Source organism: Pogoniulus pusillus, chromosome 7 (genome assembly GCF_015220805.1).
Source record: "Pogoniulus pusillus isolate bPogPus1 chromosome 7, bPogPus1.pri, whole genome shotgun sequence".
In the NCBI taxonomy this organism is placed as follows: domain Eukaryota; kingdom Metazoa; phylum Chordata; class Aves; order Piciformes; family Lybiidae; genus Pogoniulus; species Pogoniulus pusillus.
The window spans coordinates 13,480,309-13,496,156 of record NC_087270.1 but is presented as its reverse complement, the minus strand read 5'-3'; the positions used below and the strand labels follow the sequence as shown (position 1 = coordinate 13,496,156).

The 15,848-nt window shown below is 44.2% G+C and overlaps 1 protein-coding gene across 2 annotated transcripts in view; it reads right to left on the bottom strand.

Moving 5' to 3' along the window:
- The window catches only part of ANAPC1 (anaphase promoting complex subunit 1), a 33,930-nt gene extending 19,009 nt beyond the window's left edge, over window positions 1-14,921 (bottom strand). Inside the window, exons 1-22 of one of the 2 annotated variants that reach the window (XM_064145951.1) lie at window positions 14,546-14,921; window positions 14,250-14,411; window positions 14,040-14,091; window positions 13,745-13,854; window positions 13,486-13,568; window positions 12,585-12,658; window positions 12,234-12,382; window positions 11,680-11,900; window positions 10,546-10,755; window positions 10,019-10,114; window positions 9,492-9,582; window positions 9,310-9,375; window positions 8,299-8,436; window positions 7,832-7,972; window positions 7,468-7,528; window positions 6,818-7,005; window positions 6,203-6,277; window positions 5,380-5,645; window positions 4,984-5,075; window positions 3,936-4,084; window positions 591-669; window positions 447-483 (exon numbers count right to left, since the gene is read on the bottom strand). In XM_064145951.1, the coding sequence (XP_064002021.1) occupies window positions 447-483; window positions 591-669; window positions 3,936-4,084; window positions 4,984-5,075; window positions 5,380-5,645; window positions 6,203-6,277; window positions 6,818-7,005; window positions 7,468-7,528; window positions 7,832-7,972; window positions 8,299-8,436; window positions 9,310-9,375; window positions 9,492-9,582; window positions 10,019-10,114; window positions 10,546-10,755; window positions 11,680-11,900; window positions 12,234-12,382; window positions 12,585-12,658; window positions 13,486-13,568; window positions 13,745-13,854; window positions 14,040-14,091; window positions 14,250-14,411; window positions 14,546-14,758 (2,753 nt within the window). In that variant the 5' untranslated portion in view covers window positions 14,759-14,921. The remainder of the gene's footprint in view (window positions 1-446; window positions 484-590; window positions 670-3,935; window positions 4,085-4,983; window positions 5,076-5,379; window positions 5,646-6,202; window positions 6,278-6,817; window positions 7,006-7,467; window positions 7,529-7,831; window positions 7,973-8,298; window positions 8,437-9,309; window positions 9,376-9,491; window positions 9,583-10,018; window positions 10,115-10,545; window positions 10,756-11,679; window positions 11,901-12,233; window positions 12,383-12,584; window positions 12,659-13,485; window positions 13,569-13,744; window positions 13,855-14,039; window positions 14,092-14,249; window positions 14,412-14,545) is intronic. The other variant, XM_064145952.1, reaches the window with a different exon arrangement.
- Between the last annotated feature and the right edge of the window lie 927 nt (window positions 14,922-15,848).

Genomic DNA, 15,848 nt, shown 5'->3' with positions numbered 1-15,848 from the left:
GGAATGTGGAGGTGCTGGAGCAAGTGCAGAGGAGGGCAATGAAGCTGGTGAAGGGCCTGGACAATAAATCTTACAAAGAGACACTGAGTTGGGGACGTCTAGTCTGAAGAAGAGGAGGCTGAGGGGAGACCTCGTCACTGTCTACAGCTACCTAAAAAGATCTTATGGAAAGGCTGCTGCTGGTCTCTTCTCACAGGTGACAGAACATGAGGGAATGGCCTCAAGCTCTGACTGCACAGGTTTAGACTGGACATTAGGAAATGCTTTTCACAGAAAGAGTGGTCAGGCATTGAAATAGGCTGCCCAGGGAATGTGCTTAAAAGTCATTTGGATGTGGTGCCTGAGGATATGGTTTAAGGGTGAATTTTGCAGAGCAGGGATAATGGTTGGACTTGATAATCCTGGGGGGGGGCTTTTATAACCGGAATGTTTCTGTGATTCAATACCGATTGTCATCCTGTTCTGTCTGCTGCTTTCGTTGTCCTAGGAGAGACAAAGCCACATTACTTCAACGTTCACTGAGCAACACAAGAACACATAAAAACCACAAAACAGGAGGAGATGCTATGATGGCATCAAAGCATTGTTACCTGGCATGATCTTGTACAAATAATGTGATGCTTCGTTAGATACAGCGCTCTCATCACCCAGTATGTACAGAGCCACGCTCTGGGTAGGAGAGAAACAGTGTAACACAAAGTTACTTAGCGTGCAGCTGTTGCCTGTTAGAACAGGCAGAACGTTAATGACTTCAGTAACTTCAACAGTGGGACAAGCTTAGTGTAAAAACACTGTTAGGAAAAGCAGACTGAAACAACTGAGGTATGTAACAAACTTCTATGCTTTAGATTTCTATCTTCAAGCTTGGAAAAAAGACACTGTGAAACAACAGAATTTTCCCTAATACTTGTAACAAAAGTAAAAAGAAAACGATCCTCTGAACAGAAAAACATGCTCCTGGCCATCTTTCCCATGTTTCTCACATTTAATTTGATTTCTCTTGCAAACCACCCACAATATCTACAAAGACCATTTTTCACTTGGTTTCCTCAATATCTTGAACATTTGCTACATTGTGAAGGCTCCAAATGGGAAGTTGTTCCCCATTCAAAGCAGACTCTGTCTCAGCCACTTAGCCAGCAAAATCAAAGTGATTGCTTTGTCACTATTTACTTTTTGATACTGCCAGACAAAGTGCCAAGTCAAAGGCAAAAGACTGTTTGAAGTCTCAGTGCTGCTGCTCTAACTCCCCCCACTCTGAAACAGAGGACAGGATGGCTGCTGGTAGTTCATATCAGAAACTCTGCAACCCATCTTGGATGCTTAGGCTAGAGTTTCTCCTCCCTCCTTTGCTCTTCAGTCACTTCAAGCTCAACATCTCTGCTTCAGACCCTGTATAGGCAGGTCTTTTCCTTAGAAGTTTTGTGCACAAGCAAGTGGTGCTGATTAGAAGATAATACCAGCACTTGGAGCTACTCATGCGAAGTATTGATGTTGACATATGCCCAAGAAAACATGGAACTTCTCACTCACAAAATACAGTTAACCTGAAGTCACATTATTAGTCTGCACATGCCACTGCTGCAAACCACAAAAACACACATAAGCAGTGAACCATGGGCTGCTTACAATCTGTCCTTCCCAATCTGAAATACCTCCTCCCAGGTGCCAAAACCCACCCACAGCCTCTAGTAATACTGAAGTAGTAAGAGAGGGGACTCACAGGGATTTCTCTCTGCTAAATATGTACTCTCCCCCTGTAGAGAAGTTGACAGTGCACAAGGATACCCAAGAGAGTTTGATGCAGACAGATGAGGTCTGCAAGTTATCAAATGTGACATCAATCTACAGGAAGTGTTAGAGGAGGATACTGAGAACTACAGGCCTGTCAGCCTGACTTTGGTGCCAGGAAAGGTAATGGAGTAGGTAATTTTATGTGCCACCACATGGCACATGCAGGACAACCAGAGGTTCAAGCCCAGCCACCACAGGTCCCTGCTTAACCAGCCTGATCTCCTAAGACAAAGAGATCAGCTTAATGGACAGGGAGAAAGGCTGTGGACATTGTTTACTTCAGTAAAGCATCTGAATCTCCCACATGTTAAGAAATGGATAGTGTGTGAAGAGACCTCCTTAAATTATAGCAAAGAGCAAGTTGAAGGCTTATGGATAGGAATTAGAGACAAAGGGAACCTTGTGGTTGGTGTCTACTGCACGCTTACCAAGGGGAGCCTACTGAAACGGCCTTCTTACTCCAACTACAGAACACACCATACCTTCAGATTCTCATCCTGCTGGGGGATTTCAACCACCATTCCAACATCTGCTGGAAAAGTAACACTGAGCTCTGGGCAATCCAGGACACTCATGAAGTGCCTCAGCAACAACTTGCCAGGAAAGGAAACCGAGAGCCCTACCTGAGGGAATGCGATACTGGATTTGGTCCAGTATAGGGGAGCTCATCAGTAATGTCAAGACTGGAGGCAATCTGGGCTGCAGTGATCATGCACTGATGGAGTTCACACTCCCTAAGGGATATAATATGAGTCAGAGAAGGAGCATAGTGAGGACCTTGAATTTTAGGAAAGAAAAACTCCTGCTCTTCAAGCAGTTACTCAGTATGACCCCCTGGTAAACAGTCATCAGGGACAAGGGAGCAGAATAGAGCCAGCAGATTTTTAAGGATGCTTTTCGCAGCACAAGAGCTCTTGATTTCCAGGTGTGAGAAATCAAGCAAGGAAGGGAAGAGACCAGCATGGCTGAGTTGAAGCCTGCTGGTCAAAGGCAAGAAGGCACTGCCCAGGTATCTCGGGAAAAGTATAGGGATGCTACCTAGTTGTATAGGGATGAAACTGGGAGGGCCAGGGTCTGGCCAGAGCTGAACTCGGCAAGGGATGCAAGAGTAACAAGAAGGCTTCTACAGGTATGTCAACCAGAAAAGGAAGGTTAAAGAAAATGTATCCATACAATGATCAAGAAAGGCAAGTTACTAACAACAGACAAGGATGAGGTGCTCAACAACTTTCTTGACTTGATTTTCACTGGCAAACTCACTCTTCTGATCTCCTGAGCTGCAGGACCACAAGATGGAGATCAGAGGGACAAAGTCCCTCCTCCTTTTAAGTGAAGACAAGGTTTGTGATCACCTGAGGAACCTGAACATACAGAAGTCTATGGGACGTGATGAGATGTGTCCAGAGTTCTAAGGACTTCTGAAAAGTCCTGGCAGCGAGTCCCTGGAGACTGAAGAAGGGAAACACTGCACCCATTTTAAAAGAAGGTAGAAAGGAGGACTAGAGCTTCACTGCTATGCCTGGGAGATCACAGAACAGATCCTCCTGCAAGCTCTGGTAAGACACAGGGAGGACTGGGATGTGACTTGAGACAGTCAGCATGGTTTTAGTAAGGGCAAGTCCTGCCTGACCAACCTGGTGGTGAAGAGACAACATCAGCAGACAAGGGAGGTGCAGTGGATGTCACCTGTCTGGACCTCTGCAGTGTCTTTGAGATGGTCCTCCACAACCTCTTTGTCTCCAAGTTGAAAAGGTAAGGAATTTGATGGGTGGACTGTTGAGTGGATAAGGAATGGGCTGCATCTAGAGGGTACTGGTCGAGGGCTTGATTAATGCTAGATTAATGGTTGGACTTTATGATCCTGAAGGCATCTTCCAACCTTTATGATTCTATTCTATGAGTCTGTGCATAAGTATGGAGCAGCAACACTTGCAGATGCTTGAGATTCCAAACAGTATAACCACAGGAGAGTTCTTCATCACAGGCTCAATACTCCTCCAGTACATCTCCACTGCAAATTAACCCTCTGCTCTTGACTCCCCAACTGTGGGTGCTTCACTTGAAGGAAACTAAGGAGCTGGGGCAAATGCTGGCCATGGTGTTGACAGAATAAAGCATATCTTTTTTACCAAAGCACATACCAGTACTACCAGTTTGCTCCTTTCACAGATTCCTGGTAAGTAAGGATAAGGCTGCACTCCTTCTCCCTTCAGACAGGAACTCACCCACTGAAAGATACTTGGAGGCTCAGCAGAAAAAAATGAGGGGTGGTGCATGAAACCTGTATGGACTTAATCATATGAAAAGCAACACCACTGAGTTCATGGCAAATGCACAGTAATTCTCCACTATTCCAAAAAGCAAATAAAGCATTTCTTTTAACAATACAAATACAGCATTTCCCCAAAATGTTAGATTATGCCTTAGTCCTGTTTACAGCTGGACAGTAATTAAAATCTGACACCTTCCTGTCTTTCCAGAACAAAAATTATCTCAGTCCATGATTAAAAGGAATAAATACAAAGTAATTCTCAAAAACCTCAGTCTTGTAAATGAGTAACATTCAGTTGCATAAATAAGAGGATTATAGACTTATAACCTCTATGCCTTCTGTGCCCAAAAACAGGAGTATCAAAGCCTGAGCAATACTATGAGATCTACTTTTAGTCAGCACAAACACTAGTTGTCCTTTCCTGACTAATGAATTCCAGCTGGTAGGATACTACACAGGTGCAAAGACAACATATGGCCTTATTTCTAAGTTTTGTGGATTTAATCCTGATTTGTTTTTCATGACCTATGAACAACAAGCCTGCCAGCCTAGCCATACTTTCCACAAGAGGGGCACATCTCAGTACCAGATGTGAGGCAGCTGGCTGCTAAGATTTCTCATCCAGTCTGAGCTAGGAGCTTGCCAAGATGAAATCATCATTCCCTCCCAAATCTTGTTCTCTAGAGCGACTCATGAGGCACTTAGGACTACACTATGCTCTTTCTGTTCCAGCCATTTTAGGAAGTTATAGAAAGCAAAGGAACAAGGCAACTTCAGCACTATAAGCACAGTTTTGTATATTGGGATTCCAAGTCCTGACAAGCTTCAAAGGGAAAAGTAACCAACACGGTCAAAATTAGAGAGAATCTTCATATTGCAATCACTGAATATTCAACTTTGCAAAGTCTTGAACTCACCTTGATCAATTATGCAAGTCTGTTGAGAGGTTTTTACAAGGGCTGGATAGTCTCTGTAGTAATAATCTATGTAAGCTTCAAGTTTTAAGTCCCTAGAATGAGAGTGGGAAACCCTATTAGAGGGGGAAACCCATAGACAAACTTTATGCATTTCAGTGACATTTTCTGCTGGTTATTTTAACGTTTGTGTACACACTGGATATGAAGCTGCTCACACGCACTGCCTTTTCCCTAAGCAGTGAATCTGTGTTTCATTTCCCCCAAGTATATAAAGTTTTAAACAGTCATTTTCTTCAAATCCACAAAAAGTCTGCTCCACTCTGGGCAATCCCTAAATTCCTCATTATCAAGAGACAGTCTGTGATATATGGTATCTGAAATTTGTCACGGGCCTACCTAGCCAGCTGGACCAGAAGAACAACAAGTGAGCGAATTCCTTCTCCCATTAGAATATTCAGTTTGATCTCCTCATAGATGAGATGAAGAACAAAGAAAATAGCAGGAATATGGGTGAAAAGGAGGGTTGAGGAATCCAAATTAAGGCTCTGTGAAAAGTCATCCTTTGTAGCTGAAACTTTCAGAGGGTCCAGTTGCAAAGCTTTGGCAATGGGATGAGACTCAAAATTCCTATGGTAATCAGAACTCAACAGATATTCCCAGTCCTAGAGCAAACAAACAAGAAAGAGAAGAGGTGAACATAACCTTCCAGCAAAAGAACTCCAAAGCACTGTTGCAGAGAAGGTCTCTCTCCCCATAAATCAATACAAATGTGACTGCGGTACAGTAAGGTAAATGTGCTGCACAAACCCTGCAAGACACAGAAATCAAATTCTTAAGTTTCACTTTTTTCCCCCCTCCTCCTTAGTGTTTTTTTCTGTAATCCTCCTCATCTTTTTTACCAGTAGCCATAGGAGTGGGACAACTTCATTTGAAAAAGGTATCACCCAGGAGAGATTTGACCTTGTTTGAAGACTAAGATTGCTTTGTGCTTCGTATTAAATTAATTCCTGAGTCCAACCCACTTCTCCAGAACCCTGACAAAGCAAGCCACATGATGCAGCCATAGGGCAAAATAACTTTCCTTCTCCAAAAGGCTTGTAATTGTAGATGAGCTCAGAAGAAATGCAGTATCTCTGGGGTTTTTCCTCTACTTTGCCTATAAAAAACTCAAAACAAGCAACCAACTCCCTACTTTATTTTTAAAAGAGAACTATCTTACTTCATCTGACCCTGTTTCTGATGGTCTAGCCTTCTTGGGAGCAATAACTGGTGAAAGAGATCCTTCAAAATCAAGCTGTAAGAAATAAAAAGATCAAAAGCAGCTCAGTATTGAAGCTTCCAACTTTGTACAAGTGAATCACCAAATCATGGAATCCAAATTCAAACTCAGCCTTACACAACTCATAAAAAACTTCACATACATTCAGTACAACAGTGGGGAAAAAACAAGAAACAAACAAACAGAAAAACCCAAACAAACTTTAAATGTTGTCATAAAAAAACTACATGGAAAATCCTCTTTAAGAAACATGCATCTGAGCTGTAATTTGTGTCTCTAGTAAAAATGGGTTTAAAAGAGATTAAGTGAAGCAAATCTTTAACGCATCACTGCTAATCAGTAAAATATTAATGATTTATTTTCATCAGACCATGACAGTTGGTGGTAACTACCTTATAAATATATCCCATGATAAACACGAACTAAAATGTATACTTGGAATACAGCAAAAGAATTGATTTGTTGACAATTTGAAACAAAATATAATCTGACAATTCACTGACCATTCTGAAACTTGAATATTTATCACTACAGTTAACATAAGCACTTGCTTACATTACGCATCCAGGCCAATCTCTCCGTGTTGTAACCCATCATATTCATGAGACATGTAACAAACAAATTCCATTCTGAGTGATAGCTTGGCCCTCCTGGAGCATTATAAGCATTGTACCACTTGACAAGCATCTGTACTGCGATCTCCTTGGGCAGGATAGCTTTGATCCCTTGCAGGCATTTTTTCACTGTGGGGAAAGAAGAAAATAAAATTTAAGTATGTTTTCCATCTTGCCTCCTGGTACTTCTTCCAATCAGTGCTATAAATCTCTACAGATCCTATTATTACACCTCCTTCTAACTCTTTGCGTAAACAACACACGATCTCCAACAGCTGTTCGTTTAGCTCACATTAAGCACACCCTCTCTAATTCATCACACAAAGGAGAAAATGGGCTCTTTCTGCTCACTACTGAAATTTGTTTGTCTGTCCTTTTTAGAGCAACAACATACACAACAGTAGAGAGCAAAGCAACCTAAAGAACGAAGTAAGCTCCAAGAGTTTGGCAAGCAGAGCACACCTAAGGAAATGGCAGTAGCTCTAGAAGGTAAGTTAACAGAGCTTTAATATGTGTTACTGAATCCTTACAGTCTAAACTAGGCAAAACCTACTTGAAAAACAACTTAATGTGCTGGATTCTGAATCATACCCAGTTCTGAAGTGGCAACTTCAGGAATTGTAATCCGAACCATTGTGTTATTGCTGAGTTCCTGGAAAAATAAAGACAGTTAAGAGTCAAACTACAAAATGCATAAAGTCAGGTCAACAAAGATTTGCAACCTCATACATTAGCCCCAGGAAACATATGAAAACAATCTTAAGCTGAATCACTGGAAGGAATCAATTAAATTATGTCACTTCTAGAGTATTCTAGAGAGAGATGAGAAAGTGCTCTGATATTCTGCTGTTGATCAGGAGCTGCTGCAAACGTCTGACTACACAGCTGAACCACACTTGACCTTCATTTTGCTTTGCTAACTAAGTGCTGACTGAAATTACAGGATAATACCTACTAAAGTTACTCTGTTGTGGACAGGATCTCTCAGAGCATGAACAAAAGTTCCAATCTGTTGAAAAGTACAGTCTTCAACATAGGCTGAGTCATGAAGTTTGGAAGTATCTCGTAGCTCTGGAACTGGTGACAAAAGCACCACCTGAAAAGCCATAAAAATGACTGTTTAGCATTCTTAAAGAGGGTCTGAGCAAAGGACAGCTAAACCTGTCATTTAATACACCAATATGTAGAGTGAGAACAGTTTTAAATCTTTCCAATCTCTCCCTCACAAGTTTTATGGAACTCACAAATAAATCAACAGGGCAGCATTAAACAGATCTTTTTTAAACAGTGCTTCTTCAGGGGATTTACAGAAGAAAAAGAAAATATTTTCCTCCAAAAACTAACTTTAAAGTTAAAATTCACCAATCATTTAAAGGCATTATAACTAAACCCTTCCCAAGGCAGGACTTCCTTTCTTCTCACCTCTTCTAAGGGCCCCAGATGCTTATTCAACGGCTTGGATGGAGTGCTGACACTATCCAAGGGAGTGCTTGGCCGAGGCATTTGGTTGGACAATGTCAGGGATGGAGCAGGCAGGCCAGGAATAAAAACCTTCCCCACCTTTTTGTAACAAATATAAAGGAAAATAAACAGTTGGTTTTTCCACAATTTTGCTTATGTACTCAGACATCACCAAATTTTAAAACTGTAAGGGAAAAGCTCTAAGAAAAGTGGGTATGTACTAAACCTAACTTCTCTGAAGACTAGATGTAATTATTGTCTTTGGATGATGGCACACCCTAAAAAGTAATATATATTGTCAGTACTGAGAGTAAAGCTGTAGCAATAGTGGTCACTTAAAGCTGTAGCAAGGCTTCAATGTGAAATCTTTATTTTTAGGGAGTTTACTCATTTTTATATACATACATATATATAAATACATATGGGGTATACAGACATACAGGATCACAAGGATATAAACTACAATGTACCAGGTTTCTGCACACACAGAGACAACATAGTGCATCCCTACAGAACTGAAGAATTTTTAATTCCTTTGGATGAATCATGTCCACTCTATTAATAGCCCTTTGTAAAGACAAGTAATTTGATATCTAAAACAATCTGGCACACTACAGACAAGTCCTAAAGTTTTTTTGCTCAGGAACAATTCTTAATTTCCATATTTTTGAGGTTTTCTCTCTTTAAAAGCATTTTATTACATCAGTGTTTTACCATCACTAAGACTGAAGAGATGATTTAATCATACCACAAGGTGCCACTGACTCTTCTTTTTCTACTTCTACTTTTCCAGCACTGCACCCTAAGTACCCTTGTTGCATGAGTACAGCCACCTTCCTAAATAAGTAGCAGTCTACAGCAGCCTAAAAATGACACCTTGCAAGGTGTGATGCACACAAGATCTCTTTGTACAGCCCATTTTGTAACCAAATATAGAAACCTTTCTTTTGAGATAGGAAAATCGTTACTCACCCGAACCACTCCAGAATAAAGCACTAGATTTCCATTGCCTTCCAGAACCAGTAGTGTATCAATGCCCTGTAAGAAGCAAGCAGAGTATTCAACTGCTTCTGTTTCAGTAAAATGACAACGGTTGGACAAGCAGCAACATGCCAGGATACTCCACAGTTCCTAGTCCACACACAGGTGCATACCTGCACTGGAGCTGCATCCTTTGCTTGAATATTGGTAACTGAACCAAAGATCAGCTGTGACTTATCGTTGCTCTCTTGAAATTTTACACACCTAGAGATTTGAGGTAACAAAAAGAAAGGCCTGTCTTATCTGCTGTACAGAACAAAGGCAGAAAATTAAGACAGTGTCGCATGACACAGTTACTTTTATTGTGGTACAGCTGTTTCCTTCCTCCCTCCTTTGCTTGTTTTGCCCTGGTAGACAAATCATTTTTACTTTGCTAGTTTAATTAAAACTCCCAATGTACTTCTAAAGGCTAAAAATGAGGCTAAAGAATATCATTCAGATTACAGTTTATGTTCTCTCACAAGTCCTGTATTAAATAGCCCCAACCATCTGTGCCGTCACAGTTGAAAACACACGTGACAGCCAGCGATGCAGCCATAACTGATCCCATCAGCTGGAGGAATAAGTATGTTAAACCCCTAGCTGGTAATTTTCAGAGTGCTCCTCTGTGTTCACCTGATCCCAAAACAGGGATGCTCACCGCAGCTGGAGCTGAGATTCCACTAAAAAACATAAGAACTTCTGCCCACAAAGATCAGTGGCAATAAACACTTTGGATGCTTGGGAATTCTTCTCTCTGTAAGAGGGACACAACAGTCAGTACGATGCATAGACTACTGAAAAATAAAATGTAACGATGGAAAACACAGTGACCACAAGCTGTAGGGTCACATTAGACTTCAATGAGCCAGTCTCAGTTTTGGCCACTACTCTTGAAGCCGATTTTGTAGCAGTCCAATCTCCACATTCCCCACTCCCTGACATGCAGAGTGCATGCCATTTGGCTTTGCTCTGCTCAGTCTTATGGTTTATGCCATGTTTTGCCCCTTTTGATAACACAGACTTAAAAACAACCCCAAAGCAATGACCAAGGTAGATCTTTAAGGATCTAATGAAACCATTCCCCAGCTCAGAGGCCTACAGGTAACAGAGCAGGTAAAACTGTTGCAAGCGCCCAGTTCCTTTTTAAAGGGAGCTAAATTCTCACTTCCCAACGCGAGCCCTCACCTCATGTTTGTGACTGTTTCTGTCCACAGATGATCAATACACAGCTCGGGAACAATTGGTTCGGTTTCTGGTACAAGGAAGGAATCACTGCAGGTGCTGTTTGGTGAGTGGGTAATGCTGTGCCTCTTTGGTGACTGGGCATTACTGGAGAAGTTGAATCTCTGCACTCCTGAGAAAGAATGGACTCCCAGGGCAGGAGAATGAGAGCGGCTGCAAGCAAAGACATGATACACTGCTGAAAAGCCCATTTTCAAGATCAGATATAGAATCCCACACTGGTAGAGACTTTAAAAACAAACCAAAACCATCCTAAAACCAGTAGCTAGCTCAGCATTATTCTTCTATAGTAATACGGGCCAGCACCTGAAGGGAGGCTGTAGCCAGGTGGGGGTTGGCCTCTTCTCCCAGCAATCAGCAACAGAACAAGGGGGGACAGTCTCAAGTTGGGCCGGGGAAAGTATAGGCTGGATGTTAGGAGGAAGTTCTTCACAGAGAGAGTGATTTCCCATTGGAATGGGCTGCCTGGGGAGGTGGTGGAGGCACCGTCCCTGGAGGTGTTCAAGAAAAGACTGGATGAGGCACTTGGTGCCATGGTCTAGTTGACTGTCTAGGGCTGGGTGCTAGGTTGGACTGGATGATCTTGGAGGTCTCTTCCAACCTGGTTGATTCTATGAAAACACTTCTCTAATTAACTTCCAGTCATCTCTGTCAGAAACCAACAGATGAGATTTCAAAAACCAGCATTTTAAGTTACATGGTCCATTCCCTCAAAAACCTCTCTTAACCTCTTCCTTCTCCATATGGCTTCCTTTAGAAAAGCTATCTGAAACCACTCCTGGGACTAAAAAAATTGCAAATAGTCTCTGACTCCACTACAAACTGACTACATCATGACAGAACAGCTTCTTTAGCTCTTGCATAGCTATTATTTTCCTGTGCCTTTGGGGTAACAGCACACCAAACATCACAGTAGTGCTCCCAAAGGGCTTTTGGATACTCTGACAGAGATGCCTACACCTTAGATGGACAGATCTGTAATGGCTGAGAAACACAAAACAGCAATTCCAGACATCCATCCTATTCTGACTCATCTTCTTTGTTACTGTCTGCCTATGCAGTATGTTCAGCACTCACCTCAAAGCAGCCATGTTGGAGATTGATGGGGAGCGGGACTGCATACTGGGAGATGACACTGATCTGCTCTGGCTGTGGATGGATGAATAGTTCTGGAAAGGGGAGCCCACAGGAGAGTCTCCTTTGGAGAAGCTTCTGAGATGAGCAGTCAATGAACTGCTAGTGGCCACATGTGGTGGTGTGCCCATCTGCTCCGAGAACTTCAGCACTGTGTTCTGCTCCTGGGAGAGAAAGCAAAGCTGTCTGTGCACAAACAGCACATGAGGAATAACAACCAGGATGACTCTCAAAGGGCTTGTTTCATCAGTTAGGTGTTAAAATCTATGCCTAAGTAGGTGCCCAGCCTAAGCAGATGTTCCTATCAACCACACTCTTTTCTTCAGTTACAGAAACTACTCTCAGTTTTCAGGGCAGTAAGCCATAAAAGCCTCTCATCTTACTCTCTTCTAAACAACATAAATCACGAATACCAGGTATGTCTAATATACATGGCTATAAGTGCCTGTCAACACACAAAAACAGACAATAATATTTAGCTGACAGCGAATGGTTACCTCCGGCTTTACTCTTCGAAGAGTCCAAACAGTATGCAAACTCTGCACAGTATCATAGGTCATCACGATGGAAGGTTCAGCAGTGACAAACACGATCCTCAAGGTGGAATCAGCAACATACTGCACTCGAGAAGAGCCAAACACACCTGCTAAAGAAGTAGTTAAGCATCATGTCTACAGGAGCCCTAAAGGATTAGCACTTCTCACACCCATTTTTTGCAGTCTGGGTTGCCTTTCTGAGCACTTTCCCTCAGTGTTAATTTGCAAATTTTGTGATACAGAATATGCTCGAGTGACACATTTAAGACAGACTGCTGGACTTCAAGTGACACGTTAAAGATGTCAACCTACCTGCAGACTTACACACAAGTGGTGTTATCTCATCTAACGGGTGCAGCATGCTGAACATAGTAGGCAAAGGTTCTCTAGAAAGAAATCAAACCAAGCACATTTGAAAGCCAACTGTTCTCTCTTTTGTCGGGTACATGTGCTGCAATCCCAAACCAGCTCCTCAGACCTTAACAAATATGGGCCCAAAAAGACATCTATTCCCTTCACAGAACTTTGTTAAATTAACCAAAGATTGGTGAATCAAACAGGATTTTCACTGAAGACCAACTTGAGTAGGGCAAATCATTATTTTTGCAATGAATAAACAATTTTAGGATCTCTATTTCTAATCCAAACTCTTCTCAGGACTAGAGAATTACAAGTGCCTTGAATAGACTTAGTCCAAGAGAGAGCAAGTGGCTTGCTCAAAGCTGCTCATCAGCATATTATTCAACTCCTCGCTCGGCTTCTCAGCTGCGTGCCACCCAGCCACAGAGTATAGAGCTTGCAGCATCCTCACCAAACAAACAACAGGATGTTCCAGACATTGAAAGCATCCTGCAGCTGAGAGAAAATGTCTCAAGGACAACCCCTCAGTGCCTCTCCCAGACATCCATCACAGCCTGCAACCAAACCCTAGGATAAATTTCAATAAGATCAGGCTAGTAATACCCATATTGGACCTCCTATATCCTATTCCCAGGATCACCATTCCCCATCAGCTCTTAAGACAAAACGGAAAGAATACCACAGATTGTCAGAATTCAGCCTCTTCCTGCTTTTTCTGATGTTTCACCTGATTTCACCCATCCCCCATCACAAACACAGAGATCTTTTTCATTACTGCTCTTCACCTCTCACTCTCTGTATTAGGCCGGCAAAGAATTTATAAACAAAGCAAGCAAAACCACTCATTACATACCTGGGTGGACTTGGAGGTACTTCATGTGCAGAACTGCTGCGCTCAAATAACAAACCATACTTTGTTGGCCAGACATTTGCAACCTATAAAAAAATTACAGATAGATTCATGACCTAAAAAGCCCAAAATCGAGTACTTACTCATGCAGTGCTTTACACACACCTCCCTGTCCCCATACAGCATGTCAACAGGTAAGAAGCCCATTTCTGATCTTATAAAAAAACCCACCCAAACAAACAAACCCCCAAACAACACGTACCTGAAAAGGTAAAGCAGCAATGTAATCCTTTCCCTCTATGCTATGCACATTTATACAGGAATTCTGCAATATGCAGATACATTTCTCTACTATTTCACCGCTGCCTGAAACTGAGGATAAAAACAAACACACAGTGAAAACTCTTTCCTTTCTTCAACACCCTCTGTACGCAAGACACAGACTTGAGGGGCACAGCCTTCTTAGAAACACAGCAAGTCTTGGTAACTGAACTGCCCATGCCAAGAAGGCCGAGCTGAAAGAAGGCGTTTGGCAGTACGGTAAGCAGGAAACTTACCATCATCGCTTTCAGACTTTTCCCGGGGTATGGTGAAGTCACACCATAGGGCCTGAAACCAAAACCAGCATAATTATTCCTGGAAAACAAGCCGATGCTGCCACACAACCTCATCTTTCTGCACTTCCCCAAACAGCCCCACCTCAGAACGCGGTCTCAAAGCAGTCAGCACTCGTTAGCTAACCTGCACACCTTTCCACGTGTTCCTACCTGCAGAACAGGGCTGTCGACAGTGAACGCCTTATAAACAGTAGATGCTTGGCTTTTGCTTCCTTTGCTCCAAATGACCATATTGCTGGCCACATACAGCTCTTCATCGTAGTCCACCTCTTCCCCGACATCGCTGACACCTTTCCTCAGCTGCCAGCTCTCCTGCAAACCCAGATTTGTTCCAGTTACGAGCGCTGCCGCTGCGCTCCCCGCAGCCAGACCGGGCTCGGCGCCCGCGGCTCGGCCGCGTTACCGACAGAGCTAGAGAGCCGGGGGAGGCTGCTGCCGGCCCGTACCCGCTGCCGCTCGTGGATCGTCACCTCGCGGAGGGAGCCCACCAGCCCGGCCGCGCCGTCGGAGGAGCAGAGCTCGGAGGCGGGCTGCAGCCGCCGCAGCTGGAGGCTGAGGGCGCTGGGGTGGCGCCGGCACTGCTCGCGGCCCCGGGGCGCGAACTCCTGCAGGTCGCCGGCCGCAATCATCGTCGCCCTCTCGTCAGAGTGGTCCGACATGGGGGCCCGCTATCCTCATTATTCCCGAGCGGGAGCGGGAGCGGGACGGGCAGGGACGCAGAGGCCGCGGCCGGGCTCTCCGGCGCCCCCGGGCCGCTGGCGGCAGCGCGGCCCACAGAGCGCGGGCGACAGCGCCTTACGTGGGCGCCGCCATCTTGCCGCTCCCGCCCTGCCCCGCGGCGCTGCGCGGGGGCCGCCGGGAAGGAGCGTGGCCGAGCGCGGGCGGGCCGCGGGGCGGCGGCGTTCGGTGCGGGCAGGGTCCGTACGCCGAGCCCCAGCGCCCCTGCCGTGGCTCCTGAGGGGAATGCTCCTCAAGTGCCGCTTCGGCGGGGCGTGATCACACCTGCCCTTAGAACGTTCGCTGGCGTGTGGCGCTCTGTGCCTCTGGGCAGCGCAGCACTTAACATACTGCTCCCGCTCTGCGCCTCCGTTTCCCGCGTCCCATGGCAACTTTCCTAACGAACTTGGACCTCTCTCACCCTTCATCAACCGATTTGTCCTCTTCTCTTCCGAACGTAGCCGGCAAAGAGATAGGGGACCGACCTAAATGTCTTGAGACTTGTGACAAAAACATCCCTCTCCCTACAGCCAACTCTTACCTCTGCAGTCAGATGTTTCATAAAATCATAGGGTTGGGCTGGAAGGGACCTTTTAAGGCCATCTACTGCCATCTACTTCAACCCTCTGCAGTGAACAGGAACGTATTTTAACTAGATGTTACCACCTTCTATACTGATGCTTCAACATCATTTTGCTTTAAGGCGTGAAAGCTGACACGGGATGGAATTCCTGTGCAGTGCCTGTACGGATGCTTACTTCCCGAAGGAGGGCATGATGCTTGGGAAAGAGAAAATACAGTGTATGTTAAACTATTTCATAGGGCTGCCAGAGCATCCCAAACACCCGCCACACGCAGTCATCACCAGACACATAGCACACAACATTTCATGTGATAGGGATTACCATAACGTGTTGGAGGGCTGGGGCCCACTAAAACAGTCCCTTATTGTGCTGGTTTAAGGCTCGTTGGAATATTCCAAGCTGTCTGAGCTGGTCTGGTAAATTTCAAGAGGGGGGGCAGGGGGGAAGA